Source organism: Nannospalax galili, unplaced genomic scaffold, assembly GCF_000622305.1.
Source record: "Nannospalax galili isolate Female #2095 unplaced genomic scaffold, S.galili_v1.0 scaffold1878, whole genome shotgun sequence".
Lineage (NCBI taxonomy): Eukaryota > Metazoa > Chordata > Mammalia > Rodentia > Spalacidae > Nannospalax > Nannospalax galili.
Window position 1 is genome coordinate 140,373 of NW_008341752.1, and position 22,061 is coordinate 162,433.

The 22,061-nt window shown below is 49.8% G+C and overlaps 1 protein-coding gene across 1 annotated transcript in view; it reads left to right on the plus strand.

Moving 5' to 3' along the window:
• Positions 1-22,061, plus strand: part of Glis1 (GLIS family zinc finger 1) — a 202,599-nt gene that overhangs the window by 126,456 nt on the left and 54,082 nt on the right. The window contains exon 4 of the mRNA XM_017799181.2: positions 3,786-4,668. Coding sequence (XP_017654670.2) covers positions 3,786-4,668 — 883 coding nt within the window. The remainder of the gene's footprint in view (positions 1-3,785; positions 4,669-22,061) is intronic.

Sequence of the window (22,061 nt, forward strand, 5' to 3'; positions counted from 1 at the left end):
AGTCCAGCAAATAGCTCAAGGCTAGACATCTGGGATTCACTCATGATCTTCTGGGCTCCAAAGGGCTCTGGCAGCTCCACTTCTCTGACTCTGCTGTCCACAGCACACATAGCTTGTCGCAGACCCAGGCCAGCTCCATTCCACACCTACTGCTGTCCTTGGTGGTCATCCCATGGTCCTGGAATTTCCAAAAAGCTGGGGTCTCCACTGAAATTGAGGCTACACCTTCACCAATGGCCTCTTCTTGCCTCTTGGGGTGCAAAGCCTCATATTCTCTCCATGGCCCCTTCAATCCTGGGATCTTCACTGCAACTGAAGCTACACTTTCACCTATGGCCTTTCCTGGCCTCTCAGAGTGACAAGCCTCAGTTGCTCTGTGACCCCTTCACGCTTTCAATATCAAAATCATGCAGGAGACTCTTACAGATTACCAAGTCCTGCTTCCAGCTAGAGTTGAGGCTCAAGTTCCCTCTGGACCACAGCTTCTGTGGAAATACTTCCCAGAAGATTTCACCATAGTGATGCTGGTCTCTTGTTACTTACAGCTGATTTTTCAGCCCCAGCTAATCAGCATCAATTGTCCCAGTAAAGCAAAGATTTTATTTCAGGTCCTGGTCTCTTCTTAATCACAGCTGATTCTTTAGCCCCAGCCAACTAGAACCCACAGATTCTCAATTCAAATATCATACAAACAACCCTGATAGTCTCTGCTTCCTTTAGAAGCTTCACAAGCCAGGCCTCCATTGTTCACAACTCTTTCAGCACAACTGTTCCAAGCTCCATAGCAACAAACTCTAAGTACTCAACGACTTTTCCAGACCAGAGTTCCGAATGCTTCCATAATCCTCCTAAAAATACCAAAGTCAGGTTTGTCATAGCAATACCCCACTCTCGGTACCAATTTCTGTCTTAATTTGTTTCTCCATTGCTGTCACAAAATACTCTGACCAATACCAACATGGGGAGGAAAGGGTTTATTCAGCTTACATCTCCCAGGTCACAGTTCATCAGGGAGCCCAAGGTAGGAACTCAGAGCAGGAACCTGGAGGCAGGAGCTGGAGCACAGGCCATAGAGGAAGGCTGCTTACTGACTTACTCCCTGGCCACTGCTCAGCCTGCTTTCTTATGCAACACAGGGCCACCTGCCCAGGGGTGGCACCACCCACAGTGGGCTAGGCCCTCCCACATCACTCATCAAGAAGATGCTCCACAGACATGGCCATAGGCCAGTCCAGTGAAGGAAATTCCTCACTTGAGGCTCCCTCAACCCAGGTGTGTCAAGTTGACATTAAAGCTATCCAGCACACAGGCCTACCAGGGATAGGGAAGGAAAGCCCATGCCCAGTCACACCCATGTGACCTCAGGCCTGAGCCTTCTGCTCTGCCCCACTAAGGCCAGTTAGTTTGCTGTCAGTTCTTCCTCTATCTCTGCCAGACACTGCAGCCATTCCTTTTTGCTGTTGTCAGTTCATTAACTTGATGCTGTTTTCAAAAGTACGACTCCAAACTAGTGCTTCCCACTGCCCTCCCTACCAGCCTACCTTTGCCAACATCATGGCAGCTAAACAAGCAGTTATGGTTTCATTTCTTTAAGCACTACAAAGTTCTAACTTTTACATTGACTCCTTCAGATAGATACAGAGTAGAATTTGGTGCTGGCAGTGGAGGGCTCAGTGTCCCTAGCCCTGGAGATAGGATGCACATTTGCTGTGTCCCTGGAAACCAAAACTCTCAGTTCCTCAGCAGAGCTGAGAAAAGAGGGCTCACTGGGGAGGGAGATGCTTAGTGTCTAAGAAACAGACCCTTCCCCTGTACCTCCTTTCAGGGAGATCTTCTAGCCAGTTCTACACAGAAGCAGGGAACTGGGCTCCTGGTCCAGGCTTGGCACTGCATGATGGCTCCAATGGCCCTCAAGCTTTGGGCCCTATTGGCTCTACTCAGACCCTGCAATGATAGGGTTAGAGCCCAAGCTCTGAGCATTTCAGGCTCTCACTCTCCTTCCTGCCTTCCCTTCATTCCTACTCTCCTTTCTATTTGTATCTAGAGCTGAGGATGTTACAGCTCCTAGACCCAAAGAGGCAGGAATTAGGTCTCAAGGCTACCTTGGAGAGCTCAGCTCTAGCCCTGGGATAGCAGTCTCATAGCAGCAGTGATAATAGCACCATGCTCAGCCCTCTCCGGGGAGCTGACCCTTGACCCCAGCCATCACCCTCTGAGTTCTACATAGGTTTCTCATCTCACAAATGAGGAAGTAGGTTTGGCCAGGGCATCTTAGTGAGACTCTGAGCATATAACTGGGCCTCCAGTTCCTCTAGCCTTCTGGTGGGGCTGTTCTGCCAAACATCATCCCTCCAGGCCTCACCTATTTTCAAAGTCCTCTGGTGACAGGCTAGCCCTGTTATTTTCTACCTGTACCTTACCATGTCCCCACCCATGAAGGTGAGCACTTCTATTCAGGAATCTGCTTGTCTCCCTGAACTTGGCCTCCTGTGAAGTAGGTCAAGGGGCTGTCTCCTGTTGGGGAAACTATGGACTACTCACATGGTGAAGGGATACCATGCCATCCCATCATTTTCACTCTTAGGAGCAGAATTATTTAGTGTCACTGCTGAGGAAAGAGGCTTAAAACTTGCCAAAAGTACCTTGCAAAGCAACTTGCCTAAGCTATAGCAGAGCTGAGCCTGGCCTCAGACCTGGTCTCTGGCCACTCACGTGCTGCTGCCTGCCTCTCCCCAGAATTGCAGCTTCACATGGTCATAGTATTTGGGCCTGAAATTCTGGGCCACTCTGCTGAGAAGCTTGTCCTTTCACCATGACTGTGCCTCAGATTCATGCACAGTGACATTGACTGGAAAGACAGGCTGTGTAGGACAGAATGTCATATGATGATCTTTTTTCCAGAAGTTAGGGAAGATTCTAGAAATTAAGGGGAATTTAAACCCTCCTGACGCAAAATGCTCCTCAGAATGCCAACTTGAGCCTTCTGCCCACAGAACGCAGTGGAAGGTTAGGGATAAAATCAGGACAGACCTCAAGGAAGCCTAGAGGACAAGCAGCATGGTGGTAGGGTTCCGGTAGAGTTACATCCTCTCTCATGTTCTCATTTCATCCCTGGTCAGCCTTCCTACCTCCTGTGTCTCCTACATCTCTCCCCAGGCCTCCTCTGTCCCGTGCATCTCTCCCCAGGCCTCCTCTATCCCCTGCATCTCTCCCCAGGCCTCCTCTGTCCCCTGCATCTCTCCCCAGGCCTCCTCTGTGCCCTGCATCTCTCCCCAGGCCTCCTCTGTCCCCTGTGTCTCTCCCCAGGCCTCCCCTGTCCCATGCGTCTCTCCCCAGGTCTCCTCTGTCCCCTGCATCTCTCCCCAGGCCTCCTCTGTCCCCTGCATCTCTCCCCAGGCCTCGCCTGTCCCCTGCATCTCTCCCCAGCCCTCCCCTGTCCCCTGCATCTCTCCCCAGTCCTCCTCTGTCCCCTGCATCTCTCCCCAGGCCTCCTCTGTCCCCTGTATCTCTCCCCAGCCCTCCCCTGTCCCCTGCATCTCTCCCCAGGCCTCCTCTGTCCCCTGCATCTCTCCCCAGGCCTCCTCCTCTTGTTTTCTCAGCCTTGCTCTTCCTTCCTGTCTTTGCACAGCCAGTCTCTAGTCTTTTTCTTCCTCTGCTTCCTGTTCTCCACTTCTCCTGCCCTGAGCCTCTCCAGCTCTCCATCCTTAGCTTCTCACTAGCCCTACCTGGGCCTAACCACTGGCGAGAACCTACCTCTCACAGTAACTCTGGTCACTATCTTCCAGGTCACCCAGACCTCAGGCTATGTATGTGAACGGCAGCCTCCCAGCAGCACAACACATCAAGCAAGAGGTCCTATCCAACTTCCAGACCATGGCTAGTGTCCACACACCCCTGGCCACCCACTGCCGGGCCCCATCTTCATCCGGCCTGCACACAGACCTGGACTTCCCAGGCCGAGGTCTCACCAACCCTGCACCTTCCTGCTACCTTCTGGGCAATGAACCTGTCTCAGGCCTGGGCCCCCAACCTGAGGCCAACCCCCCTGAGGGCAGCCTAAAGCGCTGTTGCCTACTGGGCCTGTCCTCTACCTCCTCAGCCGCCTCCTCACCCTGCGCCTTCTCTGACATCAATCCCATCATCCACTCCTCCCAGACAGCTCTAGTCAGCTGTATAAGTGGATTCCAAAGCCCACCTCTGCCAGGAGACCTGGGGGGCCCTCCCAAACGATCCCGGCCTGGCCCTACACCTAGGGATAGCCATGAGGGCAACTTGCAGCTTGAAGCATGTAGGAAGACGGACTTCCTGAAGCAGGAGCCCATGGACGAGTTCTCAGAGCTCTTTGCCCCTCACCAGCAGGGCCTGCCACCTCCCTACCCCCTGCCTCAGTTGTCAACTGGCCCCAGCCTTGGAAGCCTAGAGCTGGGCCCGGCAGGCAGGATGGTGGCCGGGCAACAGGCATGCCGCTGGGTGGACTGCTGCGCAGCTTATGAGCAGCAGGAAGAACTGGTGCGGCACATCGAGAAGAGCCACATCGACCAACGCAAGGGTGAAGACTTCACCTGCTTCTGGGCTGGCTGTGTGCGCCGCTACAAGCCCTTCAATGCCCGCTACAAGCTGCTCATCCACATGAGGGTGCACTCAGGCGAGAAGCCCAACAAGTGCATGGTGAGTCCAGGGCTGCCAAGCCCTCTCAGCCTCTCAGAGATCTGTACCACCCATTGCACCGGGAAAGACTCCCTGGGAGCAAGGCTGTGGATGTAACCAGTGACCATCTGTGTTCCTGTCAGTGGGAACCTTGGCAAGATCGCTTTGTCCTTGCCAGGTGTCCTGTCCCACACACTGAGGTATTAGACAGGTATTAGGTGTGATTTAGCTGGCCACGTAGCTTGATGCCACATGGCCTCTTGAGGCTGAAGCAAGTCTAGCCAGCTTTGTCTTTTGCATGTCACCTGATGGTGGCAGATGACAAGTAAAATGGAGACAGCTCTCCTCCAACACTGGCCTTCACCCAGTGTCCTTCCCAGAAAGGCTCCTAGACCTGCTGAGCTTCCCACAGATTGCTTCCATAAAAGGGCACTGGATCCATAGGGCAGGCTTGGGGCTAAGGTCAAAGACTAGCACAAGGACCTGCACAGCACCAGCAGTGTTCTGGATGGGATTGAGACAAAGATTTAGGGAGAAAGAAGCATTATGTGTGCACAACTGTGCATGCAGATAAACATGTTAGCTGCAGGCACCCTGGCTACTCTAGCCCTTCTGATTGATTGTGTCCATGTTCTGTGCCCAGTGTGGTGGAAAGTCCTATCAGAGGCTCGGGGCAGGATCTTAATACCTAGTACCTTCTGCCCTCCAGAAGTAAAAGCTGCCTGGGCGTGAAGGCTAGGGCTCAAGGGTACTCCATAACAGAATCAGCACAGGCCACCCAGTCCCTTCACAGTTCCCAGTGGTGTGTCTGGTTAGCATGTCTTGTTAGTGTGTCTGGTTAGCAGAGGCTGATCTCATTGCCTAGGTCAAGTTTTTTCAATGCTATGCATTCAGTGTCGCTGTGGAGCTTTCAGTCTTGGAATCAGCTGCAGGTTCCTGCCCAGAGCAGAGGGTGACAGTTGTCAAGGGTTAGGTAGGAAGGCATTGGCCACTGTGGTGTAATCCTCATCCTCCTGGGGGCATAGACTAGGTCAGCTGTCTGGGCCTTGAAGATTAAGAGGCCATTACTTCACTGACAGGTGACTAGTGGGCTACCTCCAGGAGAGAAAGAGGCCAGGAGCCAGGGCTGGTGATCTGTTGTATGGCGCAGAGGTAGAAAGAAGGCAGTGAGCTGGTAGAGAATTTTACTTCCATGTATTCCATGAATATGCTGGTGGGAGAGCTGATGGAGACAAACAGCCTGGCTTTCCCCAAGATGCTGAGCCACAGTTCCCGGACACATTTTCCTCCTGTTGGGGATCTATAGCATCTGTGTGGACCTAGGTGGAAGCACATGGTACAATGTCATATGGTCAGTGGCTTTCTCACAGTGGGCCTTCCCTGCCCATTTTCCAGTTTGGAAAATGGAGGCCCAGGGAGGGGGCCTTGGTTGTTCAAAGCAGCCTCATGATCTCTTCTAGACAAGCCTGCCAGGTTCTCATTAGGTCCCAGTCTCTACAGGACATTGAGGACCCAGACTTGCCTCTGTCACAGCCCTTGTTCTGGGGAACCTCACCCTCAGGGTTATGTCCGTGAGCTGTCAGGGACCAGGCCATGGGTGGAGTTTGAAGAGGCCTAGGAAGGGGAGACCAGAGGGCTTCACAGAAGAGGTGTTGGTGCCTACTGGATGTTGTATTTAGTCTTTACCAGGGCCTGTGAGGTCCAGGGTTTTTACAGGTGGAGGGAAAAAAGGTTACCATGGTGGTGACAGTTCGGGCCAGGCAAGCTGCTACTGAGCACAGACTACACAGGTGTATTCTAAGTGGCAGCTCCATGTGATCCTTACCACAGCCCTGTGGGTAGATTCTTTTCAGCCCCATTTTACAGGTGAAAAAGCTGAGGCTTAAAGTGTCTGTGTAATTGGTTTCAGGTCACACAACTAGTTAAAGTAATAGAAGCACCAGTAATAATAGAGGCTGAAAATCAGAATAGTAATATAATAAAAATTACAAAAATAACTTGCCCAAAGTTACACCACTCATAAGCACTCCTTGTAACCACTGGAGTACTCTTGTTTACTTAGATCTTCTGTTCAACTCCTGCATCTCCAAGGGTCTTCGGGCCAGGCCTGCTGGTGCTGCCATCTGCAGTGAGAACTTCTGTAGAGCCTACCCCAGCTGCTCCTGCCCACAGCGGGTAAGAGCACCCACATGCTGGTGTAGTAGGTAACTGGGGCACCAGCAGAACCCAGACCACACCCAGATGAATAACAGCTCCCTTCCCTGTAAAATTATTAATTTCTCATGACAGGCCTCTGCTACCATGCCTGTAATAGACAAAGGAATCTTGGACCCGAGGCCTCTGGAGGACAGGAAATAGATGAGACGTTTTGATTGAGGAGTAAATGGCCCACTAAAATAGCAGTTAATCCTTTTATTATCTTCCCAGCCAGCATTTCCACAGCTCTTTCATGAGGTAAGCTCCCCTCACCCCATCTAACTGCACCCCCCCCTTGCTTGCAGCTGGTTTAAATTTATCCTGTGGAACCTCTGCTCAGTTTCGTACCAGGCAGTCTGGGTGTTTGGAGGCGCGCACTTCCCACTGCAGCCCCTTAGCCCTGGGCGAGCTTGGGCCAGAGTCCCACTAGCCTCCAGGTAAACCTATCCTCTCCTGGCCCTGCCCTGCTCCACACGCAGTCCAAGGAAGCTTCCAGATCTCCCTGCAATATCCTGTTCTGGCTCATGCTGCTCTAGTTGTCTTAGCCTTATGAAGTCTGGGGCTTCATCTGTGTTACCATAACAAGCCCATGTCCAACCCAAATACTGATGTGACGCCTCAAAGACGTTGACTTTAAAAAAATTAGTCTCCTGCTTTCTTAGGTTGGTTCTACCAGACAGTTAGAATCCCAGTTGTCTGAGACCACAGAAGCCAGCAGTGGTGAAGTGCTCCCAGCAGGGACGAGAGAGACAGAGGGAAGTGGTGGCTTCTTAGGGCACCCTGCCTTGGGTTTTGTAAAATAACAATAATGTCCAAAAGGTCCCCTTTCTACAGTGAAGAGTTTTAGAAGCACCATGACTCTGCATGGAGGCCATGAGCAGAACTTCAAAGCCCAAGTCTAGAGTCTCACACCCCTATCTCCCAATTTGATTCTGACATTTGCCAGCTGTGTGACCTCAAGCAGGTGACTTGCCCTCTCTGAACCATAGCATACTCATTTGTAAAATGGGCAATAATAGTACTTGACTTCAGGGTTGTTGCTAATAGAACTAAAATAGTGATACAGGGAAAGTACATAATTAATTCCCTTCTTCCCCCATTACATTCTTCCACACTGATATCATAGGTAATGAGTACAGTGGTCCTCAAAGGGTTAGAACAGGAGTGTTTAGAGCTCTTATATAGATAAAGAAACCAAAGTTTAAGGGAGCCATCAGTGGTGGAGCCTGGCCTTGGGGTCACTGAACCTCTGCTGCCAGTTAAGCGAAAAGGAGAGTTGCACAGGAACTCACTCAAGACAGGTGACTAGCCTCACCACCTGTCTGCCAGGGAACTGTTGCATCTCGTCATTCATAGTTGCTTATGGGTACTGCTCTGGGCCAAACAGAACCTGTATAGGGTGACTAGTGGCATTTTGTCCTCTTGTCTGTGCAGGTAAGCAACTGAAGGCTGAGATTGCTCTCCCTTTTGCCCAGCCTTGGCCAGCCATAGTCTTCTATCCTTTATACCTACACTGCCTGCCCCAGATACCTTTGAATGGGTATCTGGAGAACAGCTGAGCTTTATGACAGGCCAGAGCAAGGGAAGAAAGGTAGAACTTAATCCTGGAGGCTACTGGGAAGGCCTCTCATGCCCTGCTGGGACCAAACTTCTACTTGTGCCCAGTCCTGGGGCTTCTCCACATTCCCTTGCCTCAGGAGCCTCCCTCTCCTGTCCCTTGAGAAGCAGGGTGAGGTGTCGGGGTAGAAGAAAGGGCTGTGTTCCGAGAGTTACTTTTACATGGACTCAGTATGAGCCTCCCAGCCTCAGCTTAGAACAAAGCTGGGCAAACCACAAGGTCAAAGCCTGATCAGCTTCCAAGGGTCATAGTCTTCCAAGAGCAAGGATCCATACCAACAGATCTGTAAACAGAGGATGGAGGGTTTTGAGGTCTGGGATCCTATTGCATGGAGGGTGAGTGGTCAGTGGGGAGGAGAGACCTGATACCTTCAGCCACCCACTACAGCCATCTATGAGTCAATACACTCATTTTAAAAGAAGACACTAATTCTGATGCTCATAGCCAGAAGGCTCTCCTGTGTTACCTTAGCCTATTTGCTTGAACCACCCCATCGCCTTTGCAAAGCCTCTTCCTTCAGTAGTGTTTTTCCATCCAACTGTAGTGAATGGAGGCCCTGAGTGCCTGCCTTGCTCCCCCATTCTTGAGCCCAGCCCTGTCAAATTGTGCAAGTTTCCAGACCAGCACACCACCTTACCTCACCATTCATGCCTCATCTCAGGGACTCCAAAGGAGCCTGAAACATCTAAATAAGCAGGTCTGCCAGTCCTTCCCCATATGTGCAGACAGTATAGGGGAGGCAGAGCCACAGAGGGTCATTGAGGGCCCAGGATTACACAGCAATGCCAGGCTGAAAAACAAATGTTGGGAAAGGTTTAGGCTGGGAAAGTGGCTGTCAAACAATGAGAGATCCACTCCCTGGCATGCTCACCTCTCTGAGAGGCAGACTCTAAACAACCTAAGCTTCATACTGGGAGCCACATAGAATTGTGCCATTGTGAGATGAATGCTGAATCTTGACATATTCATCTGAGTGATAGAGGATGGGAGGGGAACTAGGAGCTAAGGATGGAGGACCTAGCTATACAATCTGGTTCAAGTTGGTCAGGGTGGTGGGACACTATGAAAACTCCTGGGTGAGGCTGGGGAGATGGCTCAGCAGGTAAAGTACTTGCTGCACAAGATGAGGACTTGAATTCATATCCCTAGTACCCATATAAAAGCCTGGCAGTGCTGGGGGCTGGAGGCTGGGGGTGTGGGCATAGGAGGTAGATCTGACCAGTCTCTGGAGCTCCCTGGCCAGCCAGTCTAGCCAAAATGGCAAGCTCCAGGTTTGGTGAAAGACCCTGTCACACAAAATAAGGTAGATAAGTGATTGGGGAAGGCGTCTCAATGCTAATCCTTGTCCTCCACATGTAAACACACACACATACACACACACACACACACACACACACACACACACACACACACACCCTTGGGTGCTTTTCAGTTTACACAGGACTCCCACATGTATAACCCCATCTTTGGGGCATCCCAGTACAAGGATCCCACCCTGATTATACAGGTGGGAGGGGCAGTTCAAGGCAGGCTCACACTTAGGCCAGGCACCAAGGGTAGGATTTGAATCTAGATCTCAGCCTAACTTTAGACATGTCCTAGTCACAACTCCACACCACATCTCAGGTGGGGAATTGAGTGAATATCTAGACCTGAGACTTATTTTTCAAGCTATTAATTGGGGGGGGTGTGCACTGGCTGGATCCTGGGGTTATAGCAGGGAATCAAACCTAGCCCAGGCTCAGGAGCCCTTAGCCAGGTAGGGAGACTGGCTTTTGCAAAGAACTTTTACTAAGCAGCCAATACCCAGTCACCCAGAGAGCCTGTTAACTGTGACTTGGTGAGTTCTCTGTTCTGTCTAGAAGAACCAATAAGGTAATTCACCTGAAAGCAAGCTGCTGGCCTGGACGTCAGTTTCCAGCCAAGTTAAAAGGCTACACAGTACAATGTGCTTTAACATTAATACTGCTGCCCTAGGAAATCCTTCAGTAAGAAATCCAGAATGTCCAAGCTGCTCCAGCCAGCTCAGGTCACTGAGTCCCTGTCCCCCCCCCCACCTATGGAAATGGGACCTGAGCAGCACCTAGTTCCAGGGCAGGGAGGTGCCTGGGTACAGAAACAGTTTTGGGCAAAGGCAGCTTGTGACTTTGCATCCAGAAGTGCCTGCAGTACCAGCCCCTCCTTGGTCCTATCAGTTCCCCCATCTGCCTCATTAGGAGATGGGGAAACCAAAGCTCAGAGAAGGGCATTATAGCCCATGTCACCGAGAGAGTTTCCAGTAATCCTAGGCTGTCTTCTTCCCCCACCCAAGGCCTCCTCTCCTCCTGAACTCCTGGAGGTTTTCATTCTCCTGCTTCTATAATCCTCTGGTTTAAAGGCCTTGGCTTCTAGTTTCTGTGTCTGCAGTGCTATTTCCAACTTGGCAAATTCCTGTTCATCCTTTGCAGCCCATTGCAGCACTTCCTGCCCAGCTCCTTAGGCCCTCTGTTCTCCCTGCTACTTCCTGGTGTGGCCAGTTGTCTCAGAGACTGTATTATTTTTCTCACTGCTGTGACAAAATACCTATAAAAAAGAAACTTAGGGTTTATTGGGGTTCCAAGTTTGGGAAGGGATGGAGTCTATCATGGCATGGAAGGCATGGTGGCAGGAGAATGAGGCAGCTGGTAAACACTGCAGTCAGGAAGCAGAGAGAGATGAATACTGGTGCTCAATTCCCTTCTTCCTTTTTGTTCAGTCAAAGATCCTAGCCCATGGAATGATGCTGTCCGGGCTTAGGGTGGGTCTTCCTTCCTCAGTTAAAGTTTTCTGGGAACTCCCTCAAAGACACACCCAGGAGACATGATTCCATGGTGATTCTAAATCCAGTCATGTTGACAATGAGGATTAATCATCAGAGAGACCATGGCCTGGACTGGTGGCAGAGGAGCCAAATCTACATTCTAGGTCATGGGCCTCTCTGCTCCAGGACTGGGCTATGTAGTTTCTTAGAATCGTTCCCTGTGAAGTCATAACCCTGGTGAGACCTTAATGATTGTCATATCTGCCCCCTTAACTGGCACATGGAGCCTTTCTGCAAAAGCACCCATACCTGGAAGCTGCCTTTGATCGTATCAGCCTGTGACTGGTACAAGTCTGACTTAACTGCACAGCCTGAATTTTCTTACCTGTGAAGGGAGGTGACAGGGCTGTCGCTTCAGGCAGCAGTCAACAGGACTCTGTGACAGATGGTTCTGACTGTTTTGTAAAAGTGAATGTTCCCAAAGGAACAGAAAAAAAAAAAAAACTGCTATACTTCCAGCCTTGCTGTGGGCTGGCTTTGTTAGGCATGTGCCTGCAGCCCTAAACACCTCCTCTCCGTACTACACCCCTCCCACCATGCCTGCCAGCATGCCTGAATCCTCACATCACATTAAATTCTGAGCTACCCAGATCCTATGTGAATGCATGGTGGACCACCTATAATCCCAGCACTTAGGAGGTGAAAACAGAGAATCTTAGGGAGGGCAAAGTGGTTAGCTAGACAAGTCTAATCAGCCTCTGGGTTTAGTGTGACACCTTATCTTTGTAAATAAAATGGGAAGTGGTAAAGAAAGACAACACACACACACACACACACACAGTCTGGGTTTAGTGAGACACCTTATCTTTGTAAATTGGGTAGTGGTAAAGAACGACAACAGGAGAAAGAGAGAGAGAGAGAGAGAGAGAGAGAGAGAGAGAGAGAGAGCATGCGCCAGGGGCTGGCAAGCCAGACTGCACAATGGCCAGTTCATGTGATAACCCCGGGTTCAGAGCTGAACTCTGCTCTTTGGCCAGCTGTGAGCACTTGCAAATGTGTGACTTCTCTGAATCTGTTTCTTGCCTGTGTAAAGGGAAAAGTGTCATGAGGATGAATGGGTTGTGTTTGTTGAGTAGGTGCTGTGTACCTAGCATGTAGGAGAAGCTACAGTACAAGAGCCCCATACCTTTCTGTGAAACCCCCCAACCCAGCCACTCTCAAAGATGAGAATCCCCTAGGAGCACCAGGCTCAAGGGACCAAGAACACCAGCCAAGTGCTGTGAGCTCAGTGGTGCTCTGTGGAGTATGAAAAACATTAAGGATGAAAAAAACACAGCTCTCTGAATTGAATTTAAAATAATAAAAGAAAAACAGCTTTTGAATTTATTGTAAACAGAATTGAAACGATTCTCTTGTTGGAATGAGAAAGTCAGATAAAATCAATAGCAACTCTGAGAAAGTGTCCAGACTGCATTTTCCAAGGGACTGTTGTAGGGATGGCAGGCTCCACAGTGGAGCATTAATGGACCCTGTCTCAGCTGTGGCAGCGCAGACAAGCTGGCCAGAACCAACATTCCCCTCACATGGACTGTGCAGCACCTCCATGTGCTGTCCTCTCAAGTGGAAGCTAGGCCAGGCTACCTCTCAGGTCTCATTACCTTGGACAGCCTCAGACATAAGGGTGCTCTGAAGGGACAGCTCCCCCTGCAGGGAGGCCTGGGCTCCTCTCTATTGTCTCTCTCCCCTCTATCAGCCTTTTAGCACCACTTTACTGACGCTCGCTCTGGGCCATGTTTGACCATAGAAGCAAGGGGTATCTTATGGGATGCAGATGAAATGCTATAGAGACAAAAAAGAGGAAGACGCCTTCTCCAAGATGACATGAGAGCTAAGCATTAGTGGGTTGATAGGAACTTCTCAGGTACAAAGTGGGAGGAACGGCATTATATGGAAAGGAATAGCACATGCAAAAGTTTTGAGATGTGATAATTTTTACCCTTGGAAGAAGAGAGGCAGAAATGTCTCCTTGAGCCTAGAGGGAATTACATACCTAGGGCTGGGGACAGAAATGGAGATTGGAATTGGGTCTCAATCATCCTTCAAGTACAGGAAGGAACTTGCACTTACCCTGAAGGGCAGTGGAGAGTTCCAGAAAGTTAGGAGAGTGCTGTGATCAAGAATTGACACTGGTGTGGATACAAGGGAGGAGATGAGGGCAGGCAGACACCAAGGCCTTTGAAGGGAGGGGGATGGCAATCTAGAACCTTTGGCTGGGACTGTGACCCAGAAGTAGGATTTGGCTGTCAGCCAGCACTGGGCATCTTCTGACCAGGCCCAGTTGGCCCAGAATCTGCACATGATTGAGTAACAGAGCCCAGTGCGCTTTAGAAATGATGCTCAGCACGTTCACCAGTGGGAAATGGGAACGACATTTCCCATCACACAGTTCAGTAAAGTTTGCACAACTGTTCTTTGTTTTCCATCAGCCCCCACAATAAATCTTCCTCTAGTGCCAGTACTGGGGCTGCTGAGGTCTGTGAGTGATTAGGGTGCGGACTCATGCAGCTCCGCCTTCTCGCTGTGCATTCCTCCCACGTGGGTAGTGATAAAATGAGCGGATGGATCATGAATCACAGAGGTTCTGTGGCCTTACAAGGGTCTGGAAGGTGAGCTTTTGGGAGTCAGCTTGCTCTTACCCTTTTATAACTGTCACATCCTCTCGATAGATCTGCTGTGTTGGAGACGTAAGTCCCAGGGAGCTGGGCTGGGCTTGGCATTTTTTAGTTGAGATAGTAGGACTGAGGTCTCTATAGGATTGTGCATCTGGGGTAAGGCCAGATGTGTCTATGTGTGTGAACAAGGCTAGCCTGTGAGTGACATTCAGTGGGAACCACCTACCAGCCCTTGCTCTATGGAATCCAAAATGCACTGGGAGCTGGAACTGGAAGTAACATTTGCACCTTCCCTGGAAGTCCCGGGAGGGGTTTTCGATGGGTGGATCCTGTGCTTTGGAAATGTGAAGGACACAGGATCTCTTTCACAGTGGGACCACAGAAATCTACAGAGTCATATTCATAGCCAGGTATCTCATTTCTACCTCGTGCCCCAACTCTCTTCCTCATGATCTCTCCACTGTCAGTGATTACCTGCACACCCCTATTGATTCACCCATCTGTGCTTCCCAGCATCTGCTGAACCTCAGGTTTTGGGAGTCTGGTCTGCACTGTCATTTAGGACTAGCCTGTATTGCTAGGGAACTTGAGTTTGACTCCAAGCAGAAAAGTGAGTCTTCTGTGTCCCCTGTACTTCCTTAAGTGCTCCATCAGCCCCCATCTCTCCTTCCCCTCCTCCTCGTAGGTATTCGGGGCTCAGGAAGGGGTTTGTTCAAGCCAAGCCACACATCCCAGTGCCTGATTTTGTACCTTCGCCATTTGCACATTTGGAAGCTGAGGCCTGAAGGCCACAGAACAAAGAACCATTACTTGGCATCCCTGCCTCCTGCCCTGTCCTGCCCACTAAACAGGATTGCCCTCTGCTGAGTGCTAGGCCTCATGCTGAGGGTTCACAGACCTTGCTCCCAAAGCAAGGTAGTCCTGAAGAATGCTGCCTATGTTCTATGCACTAAGAAACAAGCTTCCAGGCTTTAGCATCTCATCTCATGCTCCTCCCAGCCTCCAAGTCACTCCAGTAGCTGAGCTGGAGGTCTAGGAGGCCCAGAAACAACCGACTGGGGGTGAAGGTGGGGAATGGCTGTCAAGCACAACACATATCAGAATCACCTTCATTCTGGCAATCTGGTGCTCAAAGAACTGCCTGGCTGTTTCCAGGGAGACCTACTCAGCAGTGGCTTTATGCCTTACATCTGATGTGTGCTGGAGCAATGCAATGACAGATGGCCATGGGTGTTGGGCCCAGAGGAAGCCGAGTGGGCACGAAGACCCACACAAGCAAGCACAGAAATGAACTCCACTTCTGCTGAGGGCTCTGGCCTTTCCCTCTCCTTCATTAATGTGGAGCCACCTCACTCTTAGGGCCTCAGTGTCTCTGTGTACAACAAGGACTTGAATTAGATGAAGTTCATGGCCAGTCTGCTCCTGACCAACCATCTCGAGACAGTACAAGACAGGGGGTGTAGAGTTTACTGCCTTCCCACCTCTGCAAGCAAACTTGTGGCTCAGGCTATCACTCCCCTGCTTTGGAGCCTCATTTTTCCTCATCTGTGTAATGGAAGATTCTAATTCCAGTATATTAGTCACTTTTCTGTTGATGTGATGGAAACACTGACCAGAGCATCTTATAGAAGGAAGTTTATTTGAGCTTACGATTCCAGGGGAATTACAGTCCGTCATGGCAAGGAGGCATGGTGGCTGGAGGTGGCTGGACCAGGAGCAGCAGAAGCTAAGCTCTCACATCACGCAGGCACAGGAAGCAAGAGAGCAACTGGAGATCTGGCAAGGTTTAAGAACTCTGTAAGCCCACCCCCAGTGACGGATAGCCACACCTTCCAAAACCTCCCAAAACAGGCCATCATCTGGGGACAAAATGTCCAAACACTATGGGGGACATTTTCATTCAAACCACCACACCCAGTATCCCCAAGATCTTTTGAACTCCTAAGATGTCTGTAGTTACATTTCTGCAGTCCTGGCATGGGCCATGGAAGAAGGAAAGAGTTGACAGAAAAGAGAAGGGCAGGTAAGATCCTGCAGGTCCCTGACCCCATTTTGGTGTCCTTGCTGCTTCTCAAACATGCTGAGCTCATTTGAACCACAGGCTCCTGCACAGCTATTTCCTCTGCCCAAGTGCCCCTACTCCAGCTTGACCTCTATTTATTCAGTCTTGCTCCCCTGACAACTCCTCCAGGAGGCCTTATTTGACCTTTGGATCTCTCTGATGCTCTTTGGTGGTATCAGTTCCTGCCATGCAGTCATAAGCTCTGTGAAGTCTAGATCTTTTTGGATTTTGTTTCTTGCTTTGTGTCCAGTGCTGTAATGGGTTCCCATGGGTAACCCATGGGTATTTTCTAAGTTAGTGTCACCAAGTAAAGGAAGAGAGTGACCCAGAGGGACCAAGGGATAGGAGGTTTGGGGAAGGGCCCAGGTGGGGCATTAGGAGGCTTGTGAGTAGATGTTTACATTATGTATGTATAAGGGACTCTGCAGTGTCAGGTTAGTCTAGCTGGGGTGGTCTCTCCAGGAATCTCAGCACCTAGAATACAGCAAATGCAGTCACTTCCCAGCCTGGTTCCCTCCTTTCTACATCTGCAGTATCAGTTCAGTATCTGAACCATCAGACATAGACAGGGAACTGTCCTCTCTATCAGTATGGAAAGTTATCCCAGTTCCTTTGCTGTTGCTGCATGCAGCTTGGAGAAAAATTTACAATCAGTTCCTGCACACAATAGATTCTCAGCAGTTAATCACTGCTATAGCTGGTCACTGTGAATTCATCTCCACAGAGCCTGGTTTTACAGCCAAGGCCACAGGTGTGGTAAGAGTACAATTTGTTATTAATTGGCAACAAAAGGAGTCATGAAGCCAAGAATTCAGCAGAGGACACAGTGGCACCCACAATCACTGTGAAGGGTTGGAAGGAGGCCAGCTACACTCGTTAGGAAAGTGCTGTGTTCCGATACCAGAAAGCCTTCTGCCTGTGTGTTTTGGTGAGAGCTTGGCAACACTGTACACTTTCTGGATGAGGAAACTGAGGCTGAGAACTAGAATGTAACCCCTGCCCTCCCACTGCTCCAGATATATGTGTTAGGCATTCTCTGTCACAGTGTGAACTGATTGTCCCCTTTCCCTTGTGCTCACCCTAGAGACCTAGGAGGCAGTCCCTGCCATTCTTCAAAGGCAGTCCCATGGAACTATGATAACTTTGGAGCTGATTCCAGCACTTACCCATCCCCAGGAGGTTGGACTGAAGCAAGAATCAATACTGTGAGCCTGTGTTTTCCCTGTCGTCTCCTACCTTCAGGAAGACGGCCCATCTCAGAAAAGGGGAGAATGCAGGGAACCGGGACTTGGGGTGAACTTGGACTCCAACCTGAGAAAGGGTGGGGACCCCTGCATGCAGTGGGGCAGACAGACGGGGAACCCCACCCCACCCACATTGGTAGGAGCTGCTGTAGCCTGGAATCCAGGTAAGCCCTAGGCACTGCACAACTAGGAAAACCTGGACCTGCCCCAGGTTCCTGGAGTCCAAGGCCTTGCCTGCTCCTTACAGTGACCTTGGCTAGCCTACCATCTCCTTGTTCCTGTCTCATTTACCTCTTTGTCCCATGGAAATAATACCCCTAACCCCTCTAAGACTGTTTACCTGCCCTTCAAAAGACTCTCATCTTGGTTAGCCTTTCCCATGGGCTGGAGAGGCAGTGAACAGGTAGGGTTGGGGGTGTCACACAGTGGTCTGTGGTGAAACCCAGGGAAGGCCAATCCCTGCCACATCTCCTAGGTCCTGTTGGTGCTTGTGCTGGGTACGGAGGTGTTTCTCTGGCCAGCTGTCTCCTCACCACAGCCTGAGTAAAGCGGGCCCTGTTGAGTGCTGAAGAAGACAGGTGTGGTCTACAGAGCAGAGGCTCCCAGCTCCAATTGATAGGAACAGAGGGGCTGCAGGCTGCCTGCAGTCAACACCTCTATAGGAAGCTGGCAGCTCACGCCTGGAAAACACAAGCCCTTTAATTGTCTCCACATTGAGTACTAGGAAGGTCTGTCCTGATGACTGACTGGTGAAATTAGCCAAGGATCCCCTCCCATAGCCAGCAGGTTCAGCCTCAAGAGCTATCTGAGGTGGTTACTGGGGTCCAGATTAGATGCACCTGGCAAGTTCCTGATTGGCGGAAAGAGAAGCGTTTAAAGTAAGGCTGGGTAGGTGAGACTTGGAAATGTTCCCATCAATGCAGGGAGCAGTGAGCAGGGCCGCATGTCTTCAGGCCCTTTCCTCCTCCTCAAAAGAAAGGCATTAGTATAATATTATTGGCATATATTAAATTGATATCTTCCCAAAGCCAAGCCAGCAGAGGCTGGTGTGCTGGGAGTATCTGGAGTGTCGTCTACACTGATTCAGTTGCAGACTCTGAAAAGAGGGAGGTGGAGGAACCACATGAGGTCCTCTTGCAGCATCCTAGTCTTCTGTTCTAGATCATTTCTTTCTTAGCAGTGAGTTCTTGTCTTCCTAGGTTTTGCAACAAAAGAGCTATATGCAGGTACTTAGAGAAGAGACATAAGTACATGGGAAATCTAAGCTTGTTTAGTTAGGGACATTGAACCCTGAATTTTCTGGGAGGTTTCTGGTAGCTAAAGGAAAGAGCACAAGTAGTCAAGTTGCAGAGTTCTTTTTGTCTGGAAAAGGAAGCAGATCAGCCAGCTTATATGTTTTTGCTTGGGTACTAAATCCTTATGAAGCCTTGGTGAGAGCCACATGATCCAGTGATTGGAAGAAGGCTACACTAACAGGAGAGTTCATTATTAATGCAATGATAAGTTACTAAAGAAGACATTAGGTCTTGCTTTCACAATAACTTTGCTAAGTGTCTTTGAAAAAAGCCAAGGGCATGTAAACAGTAGGGGTGAAGATGCTCATGGCCTAGTCTATCTAGTGCTCCATACTGAGCCCTCACAGGCAGCCCATTTTACAGAGGAGAAAAATGAGGTTCAGAGGAGTGACCATTGTATCAGGCTCCTGGAACAAGCAGCTAGATGTGTTAATCAAGGTGTAAAGGGGTCTGAGGGGGTCTAGGAGAGGCATAAGAAAAGGCCAGAAGGTGAGAGAGGTATAAAAACAGACATTGAGAGTTGGAGAGAGGTAGAAGAGTTGCAGGATTGGTAAATGAGGCTGGTGGGAACAGGAGGGTGTGAATGTAGAAGGTGTGTGCTTCTGGTACTTCAGGAGAGTAGGAGAGTGAGTTTAGTCACAGTCATAGCAGGACAGTCCCTAAAACCTTTGCTCTGCTCCTGTCAATGCATGGGTAATTTGCTTCTGGAAGCCTTTCCAAGAACATGGCCAGCATCTGTGTATGAGCTTCCCAAAGTTTATTACCCCTTTTCTCCAGAGCTATACAGACAGCTGGAAAACCCAGGCCTTACAGCAGCATTTAGGCTTAACCCCAGAATCTTTCATGCAGGGCCAGGGTGACCAGTGAGGATCCAGGTAAGATCATATGTCCTAGAGTAATTGCAGGATGCCAAGAGGGGCTTTGTGAAGAGTACCAGCTTCAGGAGGGAGGCGGCCTCCTTGTGGGTCTGGCAGCCCTGACCTGTGGGTCAGGGAGCCCTGGCAGACTCAGCCCTCAGGTTCTTTTCATCTAGACTGTGTGGCCAGGCCATGCACGCACAGCTCAAGTTAATAATGGCACACCTGGAACCACACAGGTGTGGCTTGGATATGGCAGCCAAGCAGGGCTACTCCTTTACTTAGGGGCTACAGTCATTTGGACCTATGCTGTGTGACTTGGACAAACCACACTATCTTTCTGAAGCTTCCATTTCCTCATTTGTGAATGATATCTAGTTGAGTGTCCCAGAAATGAACCCAGCTTCTTAGGACCCAGCCAAGCAGAGTATTCATATGCGGGTGACCTCAGAGGGGTCTAAGGGAGGGTCTACTTCAAGCAACAGTATTGATGCTGAGTAAAAAGGGTACACTCATTCATTCAACATTCATCTATTGAGAATATGGAATGCTGAAGACAGATGTGAGGGGGACCTGAGGAGAAGGCAGGCTGGTGAGCCAGTTGGCCTGATGGCAAGCCAGCCAAGGTGACCAAAGGCCTGATGACATCTGGGGAACCTGAGCCACAGATGTGCTGACCAAGGAAGGTCTCATCGAGTGACCTGGAAGGCACTCATTGGCAGAGGAGGTCAGAAGCCCAGTGGCTTAAGGATGGGTGATATCCCACCCCAGGTTACAGTGTCCCTCTGGAGATCTGAATGGGCTGAGGCTGGTGGAGGAAGCAGTTGAAATCTCTCACAGGCAAGCCATCCTGGGAACTGTCCCTCTAATTGTCATCATCGTGTAATCCGTTCTACACTTTGTGCAACACAGAATGGAGCAGAAAGTACACCCTGGATTCCTGTTACTGTGTTTAAAAGACCTCTCAGATGCCAGGCTGGGGACACTGGTCTCTTGCACTGGAGCCATGCTAAGTGTGAAACTAGTTGGTGTCTAGAAAATCACAGGCCTTCTCCTGAGACACTCTGACCCTGGTGCCCTGGTGTTCTCAAGGTGCTTCTGCAGGCCTGCATTTGTGTGTGTCTATCTGCCTGAGTGGTCAACATCATGTATGTGCAACTGTATGTACATGTCTAGGTATCTCTGGGCACATTTGGGTATTTATCCATGAGCCAAGATAACATAAGTGTCTGAATGTGTTAGTGTGTGATGGTATGACTGTATATGTATGAGCATGTTGTCCATACATCTCTTTGTATCCATACAGCACATGTCTGGGATGTGGGCAGTAAAAGTCTAAGGAAGAGATCATTTACTAGGGCAGCATGGTCAGAGGAAGCTACTAGGAAGGAGGAGTCAGAGTACCCATGGAGGGTGAGGCTGTTCTACCACCATCCTCTCCCCATTCCCAAGGCCCAGAGAGAGGAAGTTATTGAGGTAGGTTTCAGCTTAGTTCTAGGAAGGACTTTAGTCAGAAAGGACCTTATTCAGGGGAGGGGAGGAGATGTCCCCATGTTCAGATGCAGGACCACAGGCAGGCTTACTACTTAACAACTGAGCTCAGTCAACACTCCCTGAAGCCTTTATGCCAAGCCCTGAAACAACAGACATAGTTCAGGTAGAGTTCTGGTTCTCAAGAAGAACCCTAGACTGATGACAAATCTTGAGCCAGTTTTCTCAAGGGAATCAGAAGAGCTGAGGAGATGGCCCTTCCATCATTCGGTATAGGTGTCAGCTTACAGACACAGTTGAGCTCAGTGCTGTTTCATGAAGAGGGCTAGAGCCCAAGCTGAAGCTGCTTGCCTGTGTTCCCACACACTATGGGAATCCTCATCCTTCGACCAGGGCACTTGTGGCCACTGGCTCTCCTTGTTTGCCCCTACTGCAGGCAATGGAGCTAACTTCGACCTAGAAGAGGGTTTTGGGTTTTTTTTCCTATCCCCATTGCTCATGTGTATCCTGCCATCCTGCCTACTCCCTGGAACCAGCACAGCTATATTGTTCATTCTACAGATCAAAGATTGCTTCAGGGCCTCGGTGAGGCCTTGAATCCATCAAGTCTATAAAGGTCTCCATGTTGCTGGGGACAATTAGTCACAGTGCTGCTGCCTGATACAGCTACTGTTTTAACAAGGCAGGTCACAGGCTGGAAGCCACAGGAACCTAGGGGTAGGATAGAGAGCATAGCTAGTATTATAGAAGGAGCACTGGGTCTAATTGGAGGGGTGGCCTGGGGCAACTACCCTGCCACTGATTGTGCTGATCATATGAACAGTAACATAAAAATAGCACATGCCAGACACCCACTATACTGTTAGGATTAGCTCCCAACACAAGAGGAAGGTGTCATTGTCCCAAGTGTAGAGGGAGCTTAGGGAAGAAAAGACAGATTTGGCAAGCGCACAGTCTAGAAAGGGAAGTCACCAAAATTTAAAGGAGTCCTATTCAGTCTCAGAGCCCTTACTTGTTAATTTTTTATTATGCTATGTTTGAAATATTCAAAAGAATGCATACAAGTATGTGTCAGTAACAAAGCATAACAAAATGAACATCCACAAAGTCCTGGAACTACTGTCCATCTTCTGTTTAGCATTCTTTGCTTTTTTAAAAACAAAATTTTTAAAAACATGGTTTCTTCACATATTCATATCC